The sequence below is a fragment of the Octopus bimaculoides genome, chromosome 6 (assembly GCF_046866305.1).
Source record: "Octopus bimaculoides isolate indiv1 chromosome 6, ASM4686630v1, whole genome shotgun sequence".
In the NCBI taxonomy this organism is placed as follows: domain Eukaryota; kingdom Metazoa; phylum Mollusca; class Cephalopoda; order Octopoda; family Octopodidae; genus Octopus; species Octopus bimaculoides.
Window position 1 is genome coordinate 116863281 of NC_142933.1, and position 18816 is coordinate 116882096.

General features: G+C 36.0%; 1 protein-coding gene across 1 annotated transcript in view; it reads left to right on the forward strand.

Moving 5' to 3' along the window:
• Positions 1-18816, forward strand: part of LOC106883014 (protein lifeguard 1) — a 38356-nt gene that overhangs the window by 16015 nt on the left and 3525 nt on the right. Inside the window, exons 2-10 of the mRNA XM_014933877.3 lie at positions 6870-6964; positions 8832-8910; positions 11390-11443; positions 13041-13131; positions 13356-13393; positions 13799-13844; positions 14625-14666; positions 16366-16455; positions 17940-17987. Of these exons, the coding sequence (XP_014789363.1) occupies positions 6889-6964; positions 8832-8910; positions 11390-11443; positions 13041-13131; positions 13356-13393; positions 13799-13844; positions 14625-14666; positions 16366-16455; positions 17940-17987 (564 nt within the window). The 5' untranslated portion in view covers positions 6870-6888. The remainder of the gene's footprint in view (positions 1-6869; positions 6965-8831; positions 8911-11389; positions 11444-13040; positions 13132-13355; positions 13394-13798; positions 13845-14624; positions 14667-16365; positions 16456-17939; positions 17988-18816) is intronic.

Sequence of the window (18816 nt, forward strand, 5' to 3'; positions counted from 1 at the left end):
TTGTCATCATTGTCCTATATTTTTTTATAGAAAGCTTATCTCTATAAAATGTTATATTGTTTTAATCAATTAATGAAATAGAAGCTCATGTATGAACTGGTAATTTAACGGTAAATGCCACAATAATTATTATAAATTTCTTAATATATATATATATATATATATATATATATATATATAAATACATACATAAAAGTACATCAGGTTTGGTAAAGAAAAGGTGATCACGTACCTACCTTGTTGCTGTTGTGATTATAACACCTCGTTGTAAACAATGTTCCTCGTTTTTTCCTTCTCAAGCGTATAACAGAGAGGTTTGTTTTGCCTCCAACTCTTGAGCAGCCAACATCCAATTTTCCGTTCGAAAAACAGGACTCTTCTAAGAAAAGGCCGGCCACAGACTGGGCCTGACCCTGGGATTTATTAATTGACGTCGCAAAACTGAGACAAAGGGGGAATTGCAGTCTTCTGAATGAAAATGGAATTTCTGCTCCTGATGGGGTAAGAGGAATTCTTGGAATGAAAACGTCATCACTTTTCCACATCCAGAAAGAATGATAGCCTCAATAACATGTGACATCATTTTCTTTATCATGAGTCGTGTCCCATTGCAAAGTCATGGCAGTTCCAGATTTCAGAGCAACATTACAGGAGTTCCAATTTTGTCATAATATGTGGGGAGGTAGTCTGGGAGGCTCCAAGAAATTGAGAAATTCTGGAGGATAGTTCACTTTATTTTGATCTGGAATTGTATCAAGAGACTTGTAAATGTGAAGACTGCCAGGAAGAGAATGCATGAGCTGTTTAAGTTTATTAACAGTGCCGTTTTTTTGGAGCCAGTATTGCTCTGTTACACAGCCAATTGTGGTTTTGGTAATTTTCTGTCAAGTTGGGAAACACTTTGTCTTTGAGGTCATCTACAGAATGATCAATAGTAGAAAATGGCCATACTTCCATTTCTCCTGCAGCATCAAGAAATACCTTGCCATCGCCAAGTGTCAAAATGTCCTGTGCAAACTTTGCGGACATTTGGTTGCCATGTAGTTGAGATCTTGTGTTAGTGGTAAGAGTCAGGATCATAACCTGACGCCACAGGGGAGAGGACTTCAGGCACGCTTGGACCTCATCTGTTCTGGTGCCTTTGGGAATGACAGGAAGGGTCTGCCTGAAATCGCCTGACAACAGAAACATTACACCTCCCATTGGAGTCAGACAGTCTTGATGTCTTTAAAGGATGTATCTAATGCTTCTAGAGCTCCCTTGTGAGCCATGGTGCATTCATTCATTTGATGAAATAAAACCTAAGGACCTGCCTCTGTTGCATGAAGGCGTCTTGGCTGCTGCTAAATTGAGAGGTAGCTTAAAAAGTCAAGTGTGCTGTCTTGCCACCTGGCAACAAAGTAGCTGCAATCCCAAAGGAAGTCACAGCTACCGCGATATTCTGGTGCTGCCTAACTTATACAAGGAGGAGCTTTGTAACAAATGTTTTTCCTGTCCCTCCAGAAGCACCCACGAAGAAGATACCTCCCTCGCAGCACCATACACTGTTAACAATAGTTTTGTAGGCATGCAATTGGGTCGGAAGTAATTTTGACTCGTTTTCAGCCACATACTTGGAAAGCACATCCATTTTGTAGGGTATTTTGTGAAGGACAGCGGTGTAAAGGCTTTATGACCCTGACCTGAGTGTTTGCAGTAGGCCATAAAGTTTTGGAGGAGGTGGAGATGAAAGAATCGCTTGTGGAAACATATGTACTGTTCTTTTTATTTCATTCTGCTGTGTGTCATTGTAATATTTTCTAAAGTTTTGCTTCTAGTTTTCTTCAGATATTTTTTTTTTCTCTAACTGCACAAAAAGAAAATCTATTTTCATTCGTTTGTGAATCTCTCCAGATGGTTCTTTTGAGCTAAATGTAATTTAGATCTTCTTTATGAAATGTATTCATAGAAAGGTTTTAAATCTAGGTTCATAGCTTTGAACAATGGTTCTCAGTCTTTTTGATTTTATAGCATACAACAGGTCAAATAATAATGGTTTCAAATTTTGTTACAAGGGCAGCCATTTTGGGGAAGGGGATGAGTTGATTATATCGACCCCGAAAGGATGAAAGACAAAGTTGACATTGGTGGAATTTGAACTCAGAATGTAGCGATGGGTGAAATACTGCTAAGCTTTTCATCCAGTGTGCTAATGGTTCTGCCAGCTCACCACCTTAAATAATATTAATAATAATAATAATAATAATAAACCGTCCAACCCATGCCAGCATGGAAAGCAGACATTAAACGATGATGATGAATCCTTTTTACTATAGGCACAAGGCCTGAAATTTTGGGGGTGGTGCAAGTCGATTACATTGATTTGCTGTGAAGTGAATTGAATGTAGTCCTCGATATTCTAGAATTGTTATATGTCGTTAAGATAATTACTAAAAATGAAATGTGAGATCACAAGAATTCATTTACAGCAATGCTTGTCACTTAAAAAAAGTGGATGAAACAACTGTTAGCCAGAAGCTTCTGCAATGTTGGAATGTGTCTTTGGTTAGTCATATTCTTGAAATTATAGATTTCAAGAGCAGTACAACTTACAAATGTTGATATTCATCCTCATTTTACCACTGCACTTAGTTAAACACTTAAGGACTATCATAAACAAGTTAAACACTTGATTATAACCCTCTTAAATAGCTCTTATTTTCCCTCTTTATTGTATTATTTTAGAATTGTCATTCTTTCATATTAAAATTAAAGTAGTATTGTAATCTGTTGCTCATGTTTTTTTTCTTTGTGTTTCCATGTATTTGTAGTCAAATAGAGAATTATGCTTGTCATTTTAGATTTTTCTAAATACTGTCTAAGCAAATATTTTAAAAAAGTATATATTTATAATCATGTGGTATGCTTTTGTTTGAAAGCATCTATTGTTTATTTTGCCAAAACAAATTTTCCAGTGATATTTTAAGTGTTATGATGATGATGGTTTCTGATTTAGGCAGAGGACCAACAGTTTTTAAGAGGACAGTGTTAGTTTTTTTTATATCAACTTAAGTAAATTAATTTGTACTTTTTATCAACCCTGAAAAGATGAAAGGCTTAGTTGGTCTCTGCAGGATTTGAACCTAGAATGTAATGAGCTGGAATAAATACCACAAGACTTTTTTTTTTCCATTGCTTTAATGATTCTACCTACTCACTGTCATAATTGCTATTTCTAATTTAGACTCAGGGACAGGAATTTTGAGGGGCAGTGGTAGTCGATTACATTGATCCCATAAATAGATTGGTACCTTTTTTTTTTTTTAATTGACATTGGGTGGATTATAAAAGGCAAAGTCGACCTCGGTAGGAGTTGAACTTAGAATGTAGTGAACTGGATTATTGCAAAGCATTTTCTTCAATGCTCATTTGATTTTGCCAGTCCAGCAACCACAAAGAAATATTGCAAAGCATTCTGCCAATCATCAACCACATATTTCTAATGTAGGTACAAAGCCAGAAGTTTTGAGGGGAAGAGATTAATCGATTATATCAACCCTTCTCCCCAAGTAATAACATAAACTCGTTAAACTATTTATCTTTCGTCAAATTAAAATTCCCATAAATTTAAATACTTTGATTTGATATATCAAAAATATTGTTAGTATCCATTTTTGCATGTTTTTTTATTCAGTGAAAAAACCAAAATTTTTATGCCAAATAGTTCTTTTAAAGTTTTCTTCAGATATTAAGCATGCTGTGAAAGTTTTTTTTTTCCTTTGTAACAAGATCTTATTAAGTTAGTAAGCATATTATAGTGACATAATTTCAGAAAAAAATTGAATATTTATCATAAAGGTTGCATGGGGATTATTGACTGCTAAGCAGGATAATGTGAAATTGGATTTAGAAAACTTAGTGATTGCTATATAGAAATCTATTGGATAGATTTAAATGCACCAAGCTAGGTTAGTGTTGCAAAAAAAACAAAAAAACTTTAAAATTTGGTTTTTGTGAGAAAAATGCTTGGTTCTTCATTAAATTGTTAGAAACTGTTTTGTACTGTAATTTGCTGCCGAAAACAGAGGAAGCATTCTGGTTCTAATTACTCTTATGACTACCATATTGTTTTTAGGTTGCTTGTAGGATCTGGACTTGTGAAAGTAGTAATAATTGACTTAAAAGGTTAAAAATTGTTACATTTAATGTAAGAGTTCATCGTTTTCCTATGTATTCATTTTAAATTCATTTATTCATTCAAAAAGGATGCATGTCAACATTTGTAAGTTGTATCACTCTGGAAGTCTTATAGTTTTAAGGAGAGTATAACTAATCAAAGATATATTCTAACATTACAGAAGTTTTTGACTAACAGTCGTTTCATTCACTTTTTTTTAAACGGCAGGCATTGCTGTGAACGAACTCTTGCTATCTTGCAATATTCTCCTTTTAGTAATTATCTTAATGACATAACAATTATAGAATACTTAGCATTATATTCACTGCTCAGCAAACAAAGAACATTTAGAAGAAATATCAAGAGTTAGTTTGTAACTGGTTGGTACAATGAAACCAAGTAATTAACAACAGGAATTATAGCAAAAAGTAGTAGTTGTTGTTTCTCATTAGTACATATTGTAGTTATTAAAATCGGTAGGGATTCTTGTTGTTTTGGTCTGTTAGGATTGTTGGTTGTGATTTGAGTAAAGCAAAACCTAGTAACTAATCCAAAGTGAAGCAGTCATTAGGACATACTATAATCATTTTGTCAAGCAAGTATTCTTATTCTTTTTTGGTCTATTATAATTGTTCATTGCAACTCTGGTGGTGATGAATGAAGCTGGTGCCATTGTTGTCATCCTCTATTTCCAAAATTGTCATTCTTGTAAGGGTGGAGATTGGCTGAATTGTTGGCACACCTTGTGATATTTCTCTTGGATCCTTTACTCTTAGTTCAAATCCTACAATGGTCAACTTTGCTTTTCATTCTTCCAGTATTGATTGGTGGGAGTGAGAAACTTTAGAGAGAGCTGAGCAGTAGCAGGTTCTTCAGAGAACCTCCACCCTCATGCAAGTCTTCTGGCCCTCGACTCCTTACATTCTAAGGGAGTTGGGCTGCATCTTGGTCATGATTCCTGGGTATCCTTCTGCTGTTACATTTTGTAGGACTGTTTGCATTGTAAACTATACCTACCTGGATAGTTAAGGTGCTCCAGAGTCATGGTACCTTGGATGTTACAATCACTTTGGTCAGAGTCACCAGTTGAATATAAGGTGGATTATTCATTCAGAAAAATCATTTTCATTCTTCATTGACTAAATCCAGTTGGAACTCTTTTCAGCTGCTTTTACTATTGCCTTAAGAGCTCTGGCTCTTTTTTCCTGGAAATTGTGGACCATTTCAAAGATTGTTGGCAGATTTGCCCCAAAACTTCTTTGTAGTGAAGAATTTGGCTTAGATGTGAAAATGTCTCAGTTTCATGTCTAAACTGTCATATTTCTCAGTCACACAGATGTCAGCTTCCTTCAGTCTGCTTTCAAACGGCACAGTGATTTCCATCAGAATCATGTGTTTTGATGAAAATGATTGGAGTACAATATCTAGTCAATTACCACTCTTGGCAAATTTTCCATTCTGGAAGGTTTGCTGAGTGTTCCCAGTCTTCCATTCCATTCAGTAGACCATGTTTCCACAATACAATTGGCTGTTCCTGGCCACAGTCTTTTGCCTTCTGCCATGTAGAACATTGGTAATGTTTCTGGTTGCTCACCAATTTGCATGTTTGATATAGCTTTTCCTAATATTGATATCTTGCCACTTAACATCTGTAGAAACAAATATGTGTGCATGGTTTCTGTTACTCAACAGAGAATCTAGTTAAGGTGTTTGGCATCTGGTTCAGGCTGGGTTTTCAGGAGAGAAAAAATGTGGGAAGAAGTTGCGAGCAGGTTGGCCAGTCTCATCTAGAGATGGGCTGATAGGAAGCTGTCTTTGAAAGGCTTGGTAGAAGTGGCTAATGCCTATATTGTTTCAGCAGTGTACTGCTACCTGACTGCTTTGTCCTAGGAAATGTTTAGCCAAATTGGAGTGCTTGTGTGTTTGTGTTTGGCACAAGTTCAGTTTGTTAGGGGGTCCATCTGCAAATGCCCCTGTGATGGTGAACTGCTGTGGTCATCATTTGAAACCTGTCTTAATAGCTTAGTCTCTTTGACTAAGCTGCAGTGTTGGGTTAAGTGAAGACTTTTCAAGTAAAACTCTGTTTTATTGAGGAATTCTAATAGAAGTGAAGCAAGTTTAAAGTTATCCTATTTACCAAAAGTTACTTCACACTATATTCTCATTCAATTTTTAATTTGAATTTTTTTTTTTTTTTTTTTTTTTTTTTCATAGTTGTTTCCTTTGCCTTTCACAATAATTATTAATGCTAATTATTTTTCTTTCAATTTTGAGGAATGTCTTTTATTCTTTTTAGTTTTGCTTTCTGCTTTTTATTAGCCTTCTAATGTATAAGCTGAAAGAGTAAAATATTACTGCTGTAGACTATTTAGATAATTTCTGCATTATGAATCTAGAATTTCTGTAGTTCTTTAAAACCAGTAGTCCTCCATAATTAGATGTATTTGTGAGTTCTCTGAGTGTGAGAATATATCGTCTGTGAAGATTAAGGTCTTCTTTGTGAAAACCAATGAAGGTATTAAATTTCTAATGTGAACAATAAATGTTAGTGAAGATTTTGTCTTTTAAAGTTTATCCTATAAAGATATTTATTACACTGAAATCCAGAAATAATTTTTCAAATTTGATTTGCTTTTTCTCTTCCTCTGATAATTATGATGTTTGTAATGTTATACATCTAATTTTAATATTTTGACCTCATTTATTTAAACAGTTAATCCAAATTTTCAAAAATGTATGAACCAGAGGCTGCTAACAATGCATACACTGGATTTAATTTTGAATTCAGTGAAAAATCCATTCGAATGGGTAAGCTTATCATAAATTTACTAATTATATTTTTCCACTTCTTGTCAGCATGTTTGTGATGTCATTGTTATGTTATTGTCATTGTGTTTCGTGTGTTTTATTTGCTATTTTGTCTACCAGCTCAGTGTTAGAGCTTAGCTATTTAATTGAATGAAACTTCTGACCATAAAAGATTATGCAACTATGGCTTCAATTAAACAAAATTGCAATATGACATTGCTGTCAACGGTTAATGATTTTTCACTCCATGACCCAAATATGACAGAAGCTTAGTTGCAATAACTTGCTGCTACAGCAAGAAGAAAAGAGCTTCTAGATAGTAATAAAAACAGATTGCTTTTTTATCAAAAGCAAGTATGATGGCCATATGAATATTTTTTGTAATGGTGAACCTTTTGGAACTTGAAGAAATGGATTTTAGCAGAATAATGCCTGCAACAATGTCCCCAGTTAGTACTGCAAAAACTGATAATTGGTAATCGGATCAGATTCTTATCACATCAAAATCACAACAAATCAATTCAAAGCTATTTTTAGATTTAATTATCTGAATCAGATTGTTTTTATGAATTTGAAACAAATTGTGACAGATGAAGACACTCCTCAATGACATGCAACCACCTGATTATAGTTTTATACGTATATTACATGCTAACATGTGGTTACTACTTCAATGTCAGTATGGTTATTCTGTTGAAAAAGTTCTGAAAAATAAAAGAACACAAACAACTATGGCGGTGTTTTGCCTTGAAATTATTGGTCTTGTGCCAAAACTCAGAAATAACTATTCTCTTTGTTAAATATTTACATGTTACTTACTTTGTATTTTATTTGTTGAAGGGTTAAAACCTTAGCATTGCATTATGATTTTTTCTTCTTTTTTTTTGGTGGGGGCAGGTTGATTATTACAATGTCACATATAACTAGCTAAATCTTATGAAACTACAAAATATGTTCTGGTAGATTCGAATGTGAATCTTTGATTGCTGTTATTTTTCATCACCAGAGAACATCTCCCTCTAGATAATGTGTTCATTACACACTGCTGTAAGGGGACTTTGAGACTGCTATATTTTGATTTTATTGTGCATCTCCTCATTCAAAGCCATCTCAGACCGATGAATCTAATAAGAGTACAGGTTCTTGTTTAACCTTTAATATGTTGAGGTGCATCATGTTACTGTATGAGTTTTCTCCCCTGTAACTGGAGGTACATTGTCACATTGAGAAGGGAGAAAATTTGCATGGCAGCATGAGATGCTTACAGCATACAAAATGTTAAGGAAATCAGCACACAGCCTGTACTCTTGTTAGATTCATTGATCCAAGGTAGCTTTGAGGAGACAAAATAAGGTCAAAACACTGATGTCTCAAAGTCTCCTTACACAGGCGAATTGTGTGCGTTATGAACACATTGTCTAAAGGGCGGGGGGGGGGGGGAGATTTTTCTCTGAGTCCACACAGTGAAGTGATTGATATTAGGAAGGGCATCCAACCATAAAGAACCATGGCAAAACAGACAGAGCTTGATGCAGTCCTTTGACATGAGATCCTGTCAAACTGTCCAACCCATGCTAGCATTCGACATGGACATTAAATGATGATGATGAAAGCCAGTGGTCATCAGAAGTTCACATTTGAATTTTTTAGAACATTGAAAATGAACAGACATGTTATTGTTTGGATTCTTGCTGTTCTGTGTGCACCTCTTGAATTATGATAGTAAGGGTTAAAGAATTCAGTATAATTCCAAACTAACAAAATATATTTATTCACATAAATTAATGTCACACTTTGTATTGGATTTGCATATTTAGGAAAAAAATATTTGGATTACCATTTTAAACTTGTTAATTCTATTTTCCAGGTTTTATTCGAAAGGTTTATGGTATTCTGATGCTCCAGCTGATGGTTACTCTTGGCATCATAGCACTTTTCCTTTATGTGTAAGCTTTCCAATTTATTGTTTTTGTTTATTAACAGATGTTACCCAAACATTTTGCTGTAATGCAATGGCCTGTGCTGGTCATATCTTTAAGACAGTGCTGTTACATAAAAATGACTTAAAAGACATTCTACCGACTCATTCACCAATATGCTTTAACTACTGGCTCACACAAACAATATCATTGTTTTCTTTCTCTTCTATAACATCTTCTGCACTCTAAACTAACAGATTGCCTACCCTCTCTGCCCAAGCTCATTTGATGTTACACCTATCCTCATTCTGTATATGCAAGACCTTTGCTGCTCTGTATTTTCTGGCAGATGTCTACTTTATAGAAACAAGATATCCACTACATCGATCGCACATATCTGAGAGGGCCTACAAAGGTCATGGTAACTAATGAATTTAAAACCAGTATATACACAATAACTACTGTACATCTGATTTTCATTCTGGTATGGGTTGGACTGATCATTACATCCAAGTGTATTCTCTTTTAGAGTTACTATCCTTTAAATGAATTGGGGGACTATTTTTTACTTGTATATTTCATTTCTAGCATGGTTTTTGCAGCTGGACGGACATCCTTCAATCACTCTACAGTGTGTACTGGGTGCTTGCTATCGTGGTATCAGAATTAGAGAGGTTATCATGCACTTGGTGAAACTAAAGAGTCTTCTCTAACCAGTGTTGTCTCTTTGTTTAGCATGTACAGGGTGCATTTTATCGTGTCGCCAGACCAAGGGAGGTCGGATTTTCATCTATACGGCTAGAACCCTTTCTATATTGTTTATATAAAACAAACGTGACACTGTGAACAGGAGAGTAATGTCCATGTTGACCAAAGCAGTGTGTGTGAGATGAGTGGAAACGGTAACAGGGTAACAGGAGAGGGAGTGATAGTTGTATGTTGGTCAGGAAATTGAATAGGAATCACAAGCAACATGATGGGTTATGAGTGACTGATGGCTGGTGATAAAAATGAGTGGTTGTGAGAATGGTAGAAGATAGTTTTGCATGGGTCCTGGTAAAAAAGAGTGAAGGATAGAGATGAGTGATAATGGGTGATGGGTAGAGGTCGCTGCATTGAATTGAACTTTCATCTCAAGAAGCTGAACCATACGAAGATGACAAAGAACTGTGACAATTGGCAACATGCAGTGCAAGAATGATAAAACTGAATAATTCTTTCTACTAAAGGCGCAAGGCCTGAAATTTTGTGGGAAGAGTTAAGTCGATTACATTGACCCCAGTGTTTCACTGGTACTTATCAACCTTGAAAAGATGAAAGCCAAAGTTGACCTTGGCAGAATGTGAACTCAGCGACAAGCTAGCAGAAACATTAGCACGCTGGGCGAAATGCTTAGTGGTATTTCGTCTGCTGTTACGTTCTGAGTTCAAATTCCGCCGAGGTCGACTTTGCCTTTCATCCTTTCGGGGTCGATAAATTAAGTACCAGTTACGCACTGGGGTCGATGTAATCGACTTAATCCATTTGTCTCTCCTTCTTTGTCCCCTCTATGTTTAGCCCCTTGTGGGCAATAAAGAAATAAGAATGTGAACTCACAAAGTTGCAATGGGCGAAACACCACTAGGCATTTTGTCCCGATTGCTAACGATTCTGCCAGCTCGCTGCCTTAAACTCAGTAATAACTTAAGTCTTTTATGTTTTACTTGTTTCAATCATTGATCTGTGGCCAAGCTGGGGCACCGTATTGAAGAAATTTTAGTCAACTTTAGTACTGTTTTATTTTCTTTAAATTTGGCACTTATTCTATTGGGTTCTTTTGCTAAACTGTTAAGTTACCGGAATGTAAACAAACCAACACTGGTTGTCAAGCAGAGGTGGGAGACAAACACAGACACAAAGGCACACACACACATATACGACAGGCTTATTTCAGTTTCTCCTTACTAAATCTGCTCACAAGGCTTTGGTTGCCTGAGGCTGCCCAAGGTCCCATGCAGTGCGACAACCCAGACACCATGAGGTTGGGAAGCAAACTTTTTACCACAAAGCCATGCCATGCTTGGCACAGTATTTTTTTTTAACATGATTACATGTCTCTTTTTACTTTCTTTGTATGTAGGATTGCATTATTGAAATCTGTGTAACTGTTAGATTGATGTTATTTTGAAGCAAGCTTTAAGAATAACAATAGAACATTTACTGATGCAGGGCCTCGGTAGTGAGAGTAACATCAAATTTATTATGAATTTATTAAGTAAAAAAACGTGAAAGACTTTGCTAACATGCCTAGTGGTATGCTGGTAAAGATTCTGGCGGGAGAAAAAAAAGCTTTCTTTTTAACATTGTTAAATTTCATTGTTAATGTAAGACTGTTAGTTTTGGTAAAATAACAAAGACTATAACATTTTCACACTGTATGGCTATGAATAAATTATAAAAGGAAGTTAGAAATAATGTGTTAAAAGAAATTCTAATTGTTCTTAATGGCATGTGTTATTACTTTCAGAGCACCAGTCAAAGAATACTCGCATAGCAACCCATGGATATGGTATTTAGCGTTGTAAGTATTAAAAAGTGTAAACATTATGTAAAGTTTGAAATTATGTCAAAGAACTCCTTCCTTAAACATTGCTGCTATTCACCTTACAATTTAAATGATAATATAATTGTGAAATATGTAACTAATTAGATTACCATTTTTTCTGGTATACAAGCCAACATCACCAACTTTCCAAATACTGCATGGAAATTTTTGGTTTTGGTTCTCCAAAGCTGTTTTGATGTATAAGTTGTCCTACCATGTTTGGCTGTAAATTTTGGTCTGAAAAATTTGGCTTGTTTGCTGGAAAATATGAAAAAAAAAAAAAAAAAAAATGCAATTACCATAAGTGTTTTAATTTGGGATTGCCTACATCCAGTCCACTGCTGGACAAAGGCCTCAGCACGTTCTCTCCATCAATTACAGTCCAATGTGGAGGCTGTGAATTTGAGTTTTAGATCATACTGGTTTGATGAACCCACTCTGTCACACTTGCTGGACATGGTTTGCAGAGGGGTGCAAATAATAGTATGGACAGTGACAAATAACCCTTTGTCCATCACTGCGTCAGTGGTAGGAGAGCCAAGAGGGTGTCTGTTTGCTCACAGCTCTATAGGTAACTAAAGCAATAAGAGAAAGCATAGTATATACTAGGTCATGCTCGATTGCTAATGACAGATGTGTGTGTGTATGGCACCCTGGCACTTGTGCCAGTGGCACGTGAAAAGACATTCGAGCAAGATCGTTGCCAGTGCCGATGGACTGGCTCCTGTGCAGGTGGCACGTAAAATACATCATTTGGAGCGTGGCCGTCACCAGTACCGCCTGACTGGCTCTCGTGCCGGTGGCACGTAAATGCACCCACTACACTCTTGGAGTGGTTGGCATTAGGAAGGGCATCCAGCTGTAGAAACGCTGCCAAATCAGATTGGAGCCTGGTGTCGCTTCCTGGTCCACCAGTCCTCAGTCAAATCGTCCAACCCATGCTAGTATGGAAAGCGGATGTTAAACGACAATGATGATGATGATGATGAAGGTTGACTTTGCTTTTCATCCCTTTGGAGTCAATAAAATAAGTACCAGTAGAGCACTGGGATTGATATAATCAACTTACTCCTTCCCCTCAAAATTGCTGGCTTTGTACCAAAATTATAAGACATTTATATTGGCAGAAGCTATAAACTGTTGGCTACATAAAATATTTTATGGTATTTGTATAATTTCTGAGCTGTCATAATCATCATTTTTTAATGTCCATTTTCCATGCTGGCATGGGTTGGATGGTTTGGCAGGAGCTGTCCAGACTCCAATTGTTTGTTGTGGCATGGTTTCTACAGCTGGATGCCCTTCCTAATGCTAATGCTTGTGATTCACCAAAAATTTTATAATATAAAAGTAAAGCAGTTTAATTTGGAATGGTAGCTGGATTGAAGATTTGGTCCAAGAACTTCGCAGACAGGAATTGTTAGAAATATATCTACTTCTCATATCCTTGTATAGATTCCCTTTTTGCACTTTACACCATTTGTCTTTTAAGATTTCATACTTTAAATCTTTGTAAATATCCTTACAGTTACATGAATGTATTTTAAGACTTCTTTTCTGTATTTTCTTTTAGAGTATTAACCTTCGTTACACTTATAATGCTGGCTTGCTGCCCTGATATAAGACGACAGTTTCCTGTCAACTTCATCGTTTTGTGTGTCTTTGTAAGTATGCATTAAGCATTTTATTGATTTTATTTGTTGACTTTAATTTGTCAAAAAACTAATGATCTTGAGTTCACTCACAATTCTATTAAATAATGGTTCTAATTCATCTCATAGTTTTTTCTGTGAAAAATTTGAGTAATCAGTGAACATTTTAAAAATGTGTAGTCTTTTTGTTATAAAATCTTCAGCTCATTTATATGATTTAATTTATTGAATTCCAGACTGTTTGTGAAGGATTTTTACTTGGAGCAATTTCAAGGTGAGCAAAAATTATTTGCTGTTCTTGGTCAGGTGGATTTTTTAAGAATAATTTTATGAAATGTTATTTTAGAAATATATATCTCTTGTTAATCTTTATTAAATGTATTATTGTTTTCTTAATGCTTGCATCATTAAATATGTTAACGCAAACAACTTTTATTTCTGATTTGCATTGTATCTCTGAGTTAAGATTAAAAAAGATGGCATGGTTAAAAGTTATCTACTGATTTGCTCATTTGTCTGTAAAACTGTTGCCAGAAGTATGAAGGCTAAACATATCCAATTAAATACTGTTATTTATCTTAATGATGAAAAAAAAACATTTGAAAGTAAATCCTGTTTCCAAAATATTGTTTTTTGATATTCATTAAAACTTAAAATTCTCATTTGTATTGTTTTAAAGCCATTATGATCAAGATGCAGTGCTAATAGCTGTTGGTATCACAGCAGTAAGTATTACTTTTAAGATTGGTCTTAATTTTTCTTTATGTGCTCTGTGTACAGGCATCAGCAATCATGGACCTTCTGTGCTATACAAGATTTAGCAAGTTATTAGGTCAGTTTTTATATATCCTTCTGCTAATGTCATTGAGTATTTTCTCTCTGTGTCTTCTCTGGGTCCTTCCTTTCGCTTTCTCGGTTATCACTAAGTTTTTAAGCTTGTATTTTCTCATCAGAATTACAGTAAACTTAGCCTGTTGCCTCTTTATGTTAAATATATTGGTGGTTACTGCTTCTCTAAGGACATCAATATTTGTTACTCTGCCTGTATAAGATATCTTCAGCATTTGTCTCATTAATTCTATAGTTTTAATTACTTAATCAGAGGAGGTAAAGTATTGTCCATCACCCCTTTTTAGAGTCTCTAAGAGAGAAGGAATATCTTCAGACCAGCAACTGGTACAAATACTCTCAACAATCGACTCTACTGAAGAACCGTCTTATAGAGTACATAGTCTTACTAGTGTTGCTGGTGAATATAACAGGTTCCACTTTAATCTCCTCTTGCAGAGTCAGAATTCAAATTTGTGGGTGGATGCTAGCATGGAAAGCAGACGTTAAACGATGATGATGATGATGATGATGAATGCCTTTGCAATTATGTCTGGAGAGCCAGATGCACATTTCCTTTATCTTCTTGGTCACTTGGTAAAATTGTTTGAAATCATTTAATGATGTCCTAAAATTACCACTACTTCATGTTTTTCCTTTTGCTTTTTTTTTTCTAGCTTGTATCTGCTGCATTGACACTGTTTGCCTTCCAGACAAAAGTAAGTGTTGTATTATTAATATAAGACTATTTATTATTTATATATTGCCATATATATATATATATATATATATATATATATATATATATATGATGAGGATTATGATGATGTGTGTGTGTGTATATATAGATATATATATGTGTGTGTGTGTGTAGCCCTGGCTTTGTAGTAAGAAGCGTGGTTCCAGGTTCAGTCCTGTAGCTAGCAGTTTGGCAAAAGAGACTGATAGAATAAGTAGTAGGCTTCAAAAAAAAAGTCCTGATGTCGATTTGTTCAACTAAAACTCTTCAAGGCCTGCCCCAGTATGGCTGTAGTCAAATGACTAAAACAAGTAAAAGATACATATGTATGTATGTGTGTGTGTGTGTGTGTGTATATATATATATAATATTTCAAAAGGATGTGTTATAATACTGTTTCACAGCCACACGAACAATCCAACATACCTCCATCATCAGCTACCCCACAGATATCATTATGGTTTCAACACCTGGGCAGTACCATTCAGTCGGCGGTGTCAACATCCCTAAAATAAGTGTTGTTTGGGAACAAACAAACCAAAGAAGCCACAACTTTCAAATGCATTTACCCAATGTACAACCACTTCTAAATACATAACTAAACAGCAACAACTCTATTGAGTCATACAAAATTATAATCCCTACCGTCTTCCATAGTATAATACAAAAGCATAAGCTTAATAACCTCATTATTTCAATCAATCATTATATAGGCAGGATTAAACACTAACTTTACTAAAACTACAACTAGAGACATTTAAACCAATGTAGACTTAAAAGCACCCAGTCCACACTGTAAAGTGGTTGGCATTTGGAAGGGCATCCAGCTGTAAAAACCTTGCCAAAACTGACCTCACCTGTGCTTGTGCCACGTAAAAAGCACTCAGTCCACTCTGCTGAGTGGTTGGTGTTAGGAAGAGCATCCAGCTGTAAAAATCCTACTAAAACAGTTGCAGAAGTCTGGTGCAGGCTTCTGCCTGGCTGGCTTTTGTCAAACCAGTCTACCCATGCCAGCATGGAAAGTGGACGTTAAATGATGATGAGGATGATATAGATAAACAAGTGGACAAATTTATGTGGTACTACAGAATTTCCTCTGCTCCACTTATTCCCACCCATCTTGTACCTTGAAGTCCACCTAACTCCTGCTCCACTATTTTTATCACTTTCCAGCCCCACCTGGTCACTCCCTATCTCTCTTCCAAAAGATGAGTAGTCATGTCACTCCTCTACAGCAAGAAACCTTTTCTACTCTGGCCCCATTCTTTCATAATTTTACTCTCACTTTACTCCTCATCTCTTTGTATAAAGTTACACTGTAGGGTTTGTTGTCTTGCAAGCTGCATGGCAACTTCACTAATACTGGTAGCATGAAGGAAGCACCCAGTACATGCCATGAAGTGGTTGGCATAAGGAAGGGCATCACTATGCCAAAGCAAACATTGGATTGTGATGTAGTCCTTGGCCTCATTGCGTCTTGTCAAACTGCCCAGCCTTCTTCAGCAGTGAATGTGTACATGAATTGATGATGATGATGAAATTTTGTAGATTTTGAATTAGGTGAATTTAAAAGATTTCAGTATATTTTAGAATATTTTTTATGTATTTGTAATATTTTCCTGCTTCGGTTTATTAATTTTGTTTGCTTTTTCTCTCATTTTAAAAACATTTTATTTCAGTGGGATTTCACAACAATGGGAGGCCTACTGTTTGTGTTCCTAATTGTGCTCTTTGTCTTCGGAATCCTTTGTGCAATCATTCAAAACAGAGTAAGATCTTTTATTTTCATTTATGAATAGAAAAAATTAGTTATGAACTGAAATTTGTTAAAATTTCTTTACAGCAAAATAAAATTGTTGGAGAAATAGAATTATAGTTTCTATAGGCGCAGGAGTGACTGTGTGGTAAGAAGCTTGCTTCCCAACCACATGGTTCCGGGTTCAGTCCCACTGCATGGCACCTTGGGCAGGTGTCTTCTACTATAGCCTTGGGCCAACCAAAACCTTGTGAGTGGATTTGGTAGATAGAAACTGAAAGAAGCCTGTTGTATATATATGTGTGTATTTGTGTGTTTGTGTTTGTCCTCCCCACCATTGCTTAACAACTGATGTTGGTGTGTTTACGTCCCCCGTAACTTAATGGTTCAGCAAAAAGAGACCAATAGAATAAGTACTAGGCTTACAAAGAATAAGTCCTGGGTTCGATTAATTCAACAAAAGGTGGTGCTCCAGCATGGCCACACTCAAATGACTGAAACAAGGAAAGGAATAATATATTAGGTACATGTTGTGGCTGTGTATTTGAAAAGCATGCTTCCCATCAATGTGGTTTTGGGTTTAGTCCCACTGCTTGGACCTTTGGGCATGTGTCTTTTACTATAACCCCGAGCTCACCAAAACCCTGTGAGTGGATTTAGTACACTAAAACTGTATAGGTGTGTGTGTCATCTTGTCTTGATATTGTAAATGAGTGTCACTGTCATACAAGCAGTGTCATTCATTTCCAATGTTCTGTGAAAGTGCGTTTGGTCATGGGGAAATATTATTTTGCTTAGAACAAGTGAAAGTCGGTGACAGGAAAGGCATCAGCCATTGAAAATCTGCTTCAGTAAACTCCACCCAACCCATACGAGCATAGAAAAGAGAACATTGAAAATGATTTATTCTCTTGAACTGTCTCTAAGAGAATGAGAGGACTCAAAGAGCGATAGATACAAAGGTCTATGTACCATTAGTAGATCATCATCATCCTTTAATGTCTGCCTTCCATGCTGGCATGGGTTGGACAGTTTGACAGGAGCTGGCCAGGCAGAAGATTGCACCAGACTTCTGTAACTGTTTTGACATGGTTTTTATGGCTGGATGCCCTTCCTAACACCAGCAACCCTGCTGAGTGGAGTGAGTGCTTTTTATATGGCACCAGCACAGGTGAGGTGGTCAGATTTGGCATGGTCTTTTACAGCTGGATGCCCTTCCAAACACCAACCACTTTACAGTGTGGCTGGGTGCTTTTTACATGACACCAGCACTGGCAGGGTCACCAAGTAACTTGTGCCAGATGATGAAAGGTTAGTGTGACAGAGAGACAGAAACAAATAGGAAATAACACTTACTGGCCAAAGATAAAAACTCATTGTATACAGATTATTAATAAAAAAAATAATAACTTATTCTCTTTCAGTTTATATATGTTTATTTTCAATGAATCTTTGACAATTCTAATGTTTATTGTTTTTTTTTGTATATTTTTCTAGTATGCTACTTTGGCCTATGCTGCTTTAGGAGCTCTACTTTTCAGTTTTGTAAGTAAATTTTTCTTTCTATTGTTATTTTATTTCAAAAGTTACACTGTGTACTTGGAGCGCTTCAGCCATCTTAATAAAGATGTAGGAGGATGACAGCATTTTGTTGTAGCTTCTATGAGACACAGTGACTGGGGGCTTAAAATGATGGAATACCGACTACCTAGTAATGAATTTAAACTTTAATATAACCATTATCTGATAAATTCCTTTTGTGTCTCATAGTATGAAGAGCATCCAACCTTAAAAAATAATTGGTTAATTAGATAAATTGATTGATCAGGTGCAGGCGTGACCGTGTAATAAGAAGTTTGCTTCCCAACCACATTGTTCGGGTTCAGTCCCACTGCATGGCACCTTGGGCAAGTCTTTTCTACTATAGCTTCAGGCTAACCAAAACCGTGAGTGGATTTGGTAGATGGAAACTGAAAGAAGCCCATTGTGTGTGTGTGTGTATATATCCATGTGTGTGTGTGTCTTTGTTTGTCCACCCCCTCCCACTGCTTGACAACTGCTGTTAGTATGTTTATCTCCCTGTAACTTAGCGGTTTGCCAAAAGAGATCAATAGTTTCTGTCTACCAAATTCACTCTATCTACAAACCTTTTGTATGTGTGTGATACTTTACATTTACACATCTCTGAAAAAAAGCCCAACTATGTTCACATTCCCATGTCAAATTGTTTGATCGGTAGAATGATAACTTCCCTTTTTGTGATATAGGCAAGGGTCAGCAGTAGAAAAGGCTGTAAAAATAGTGCTTCAGTAACTTGTATTTGTCTAATCCATACGAGTTTGGTGAGGAGGCACAATGGCCCAGTGGTTAGGGC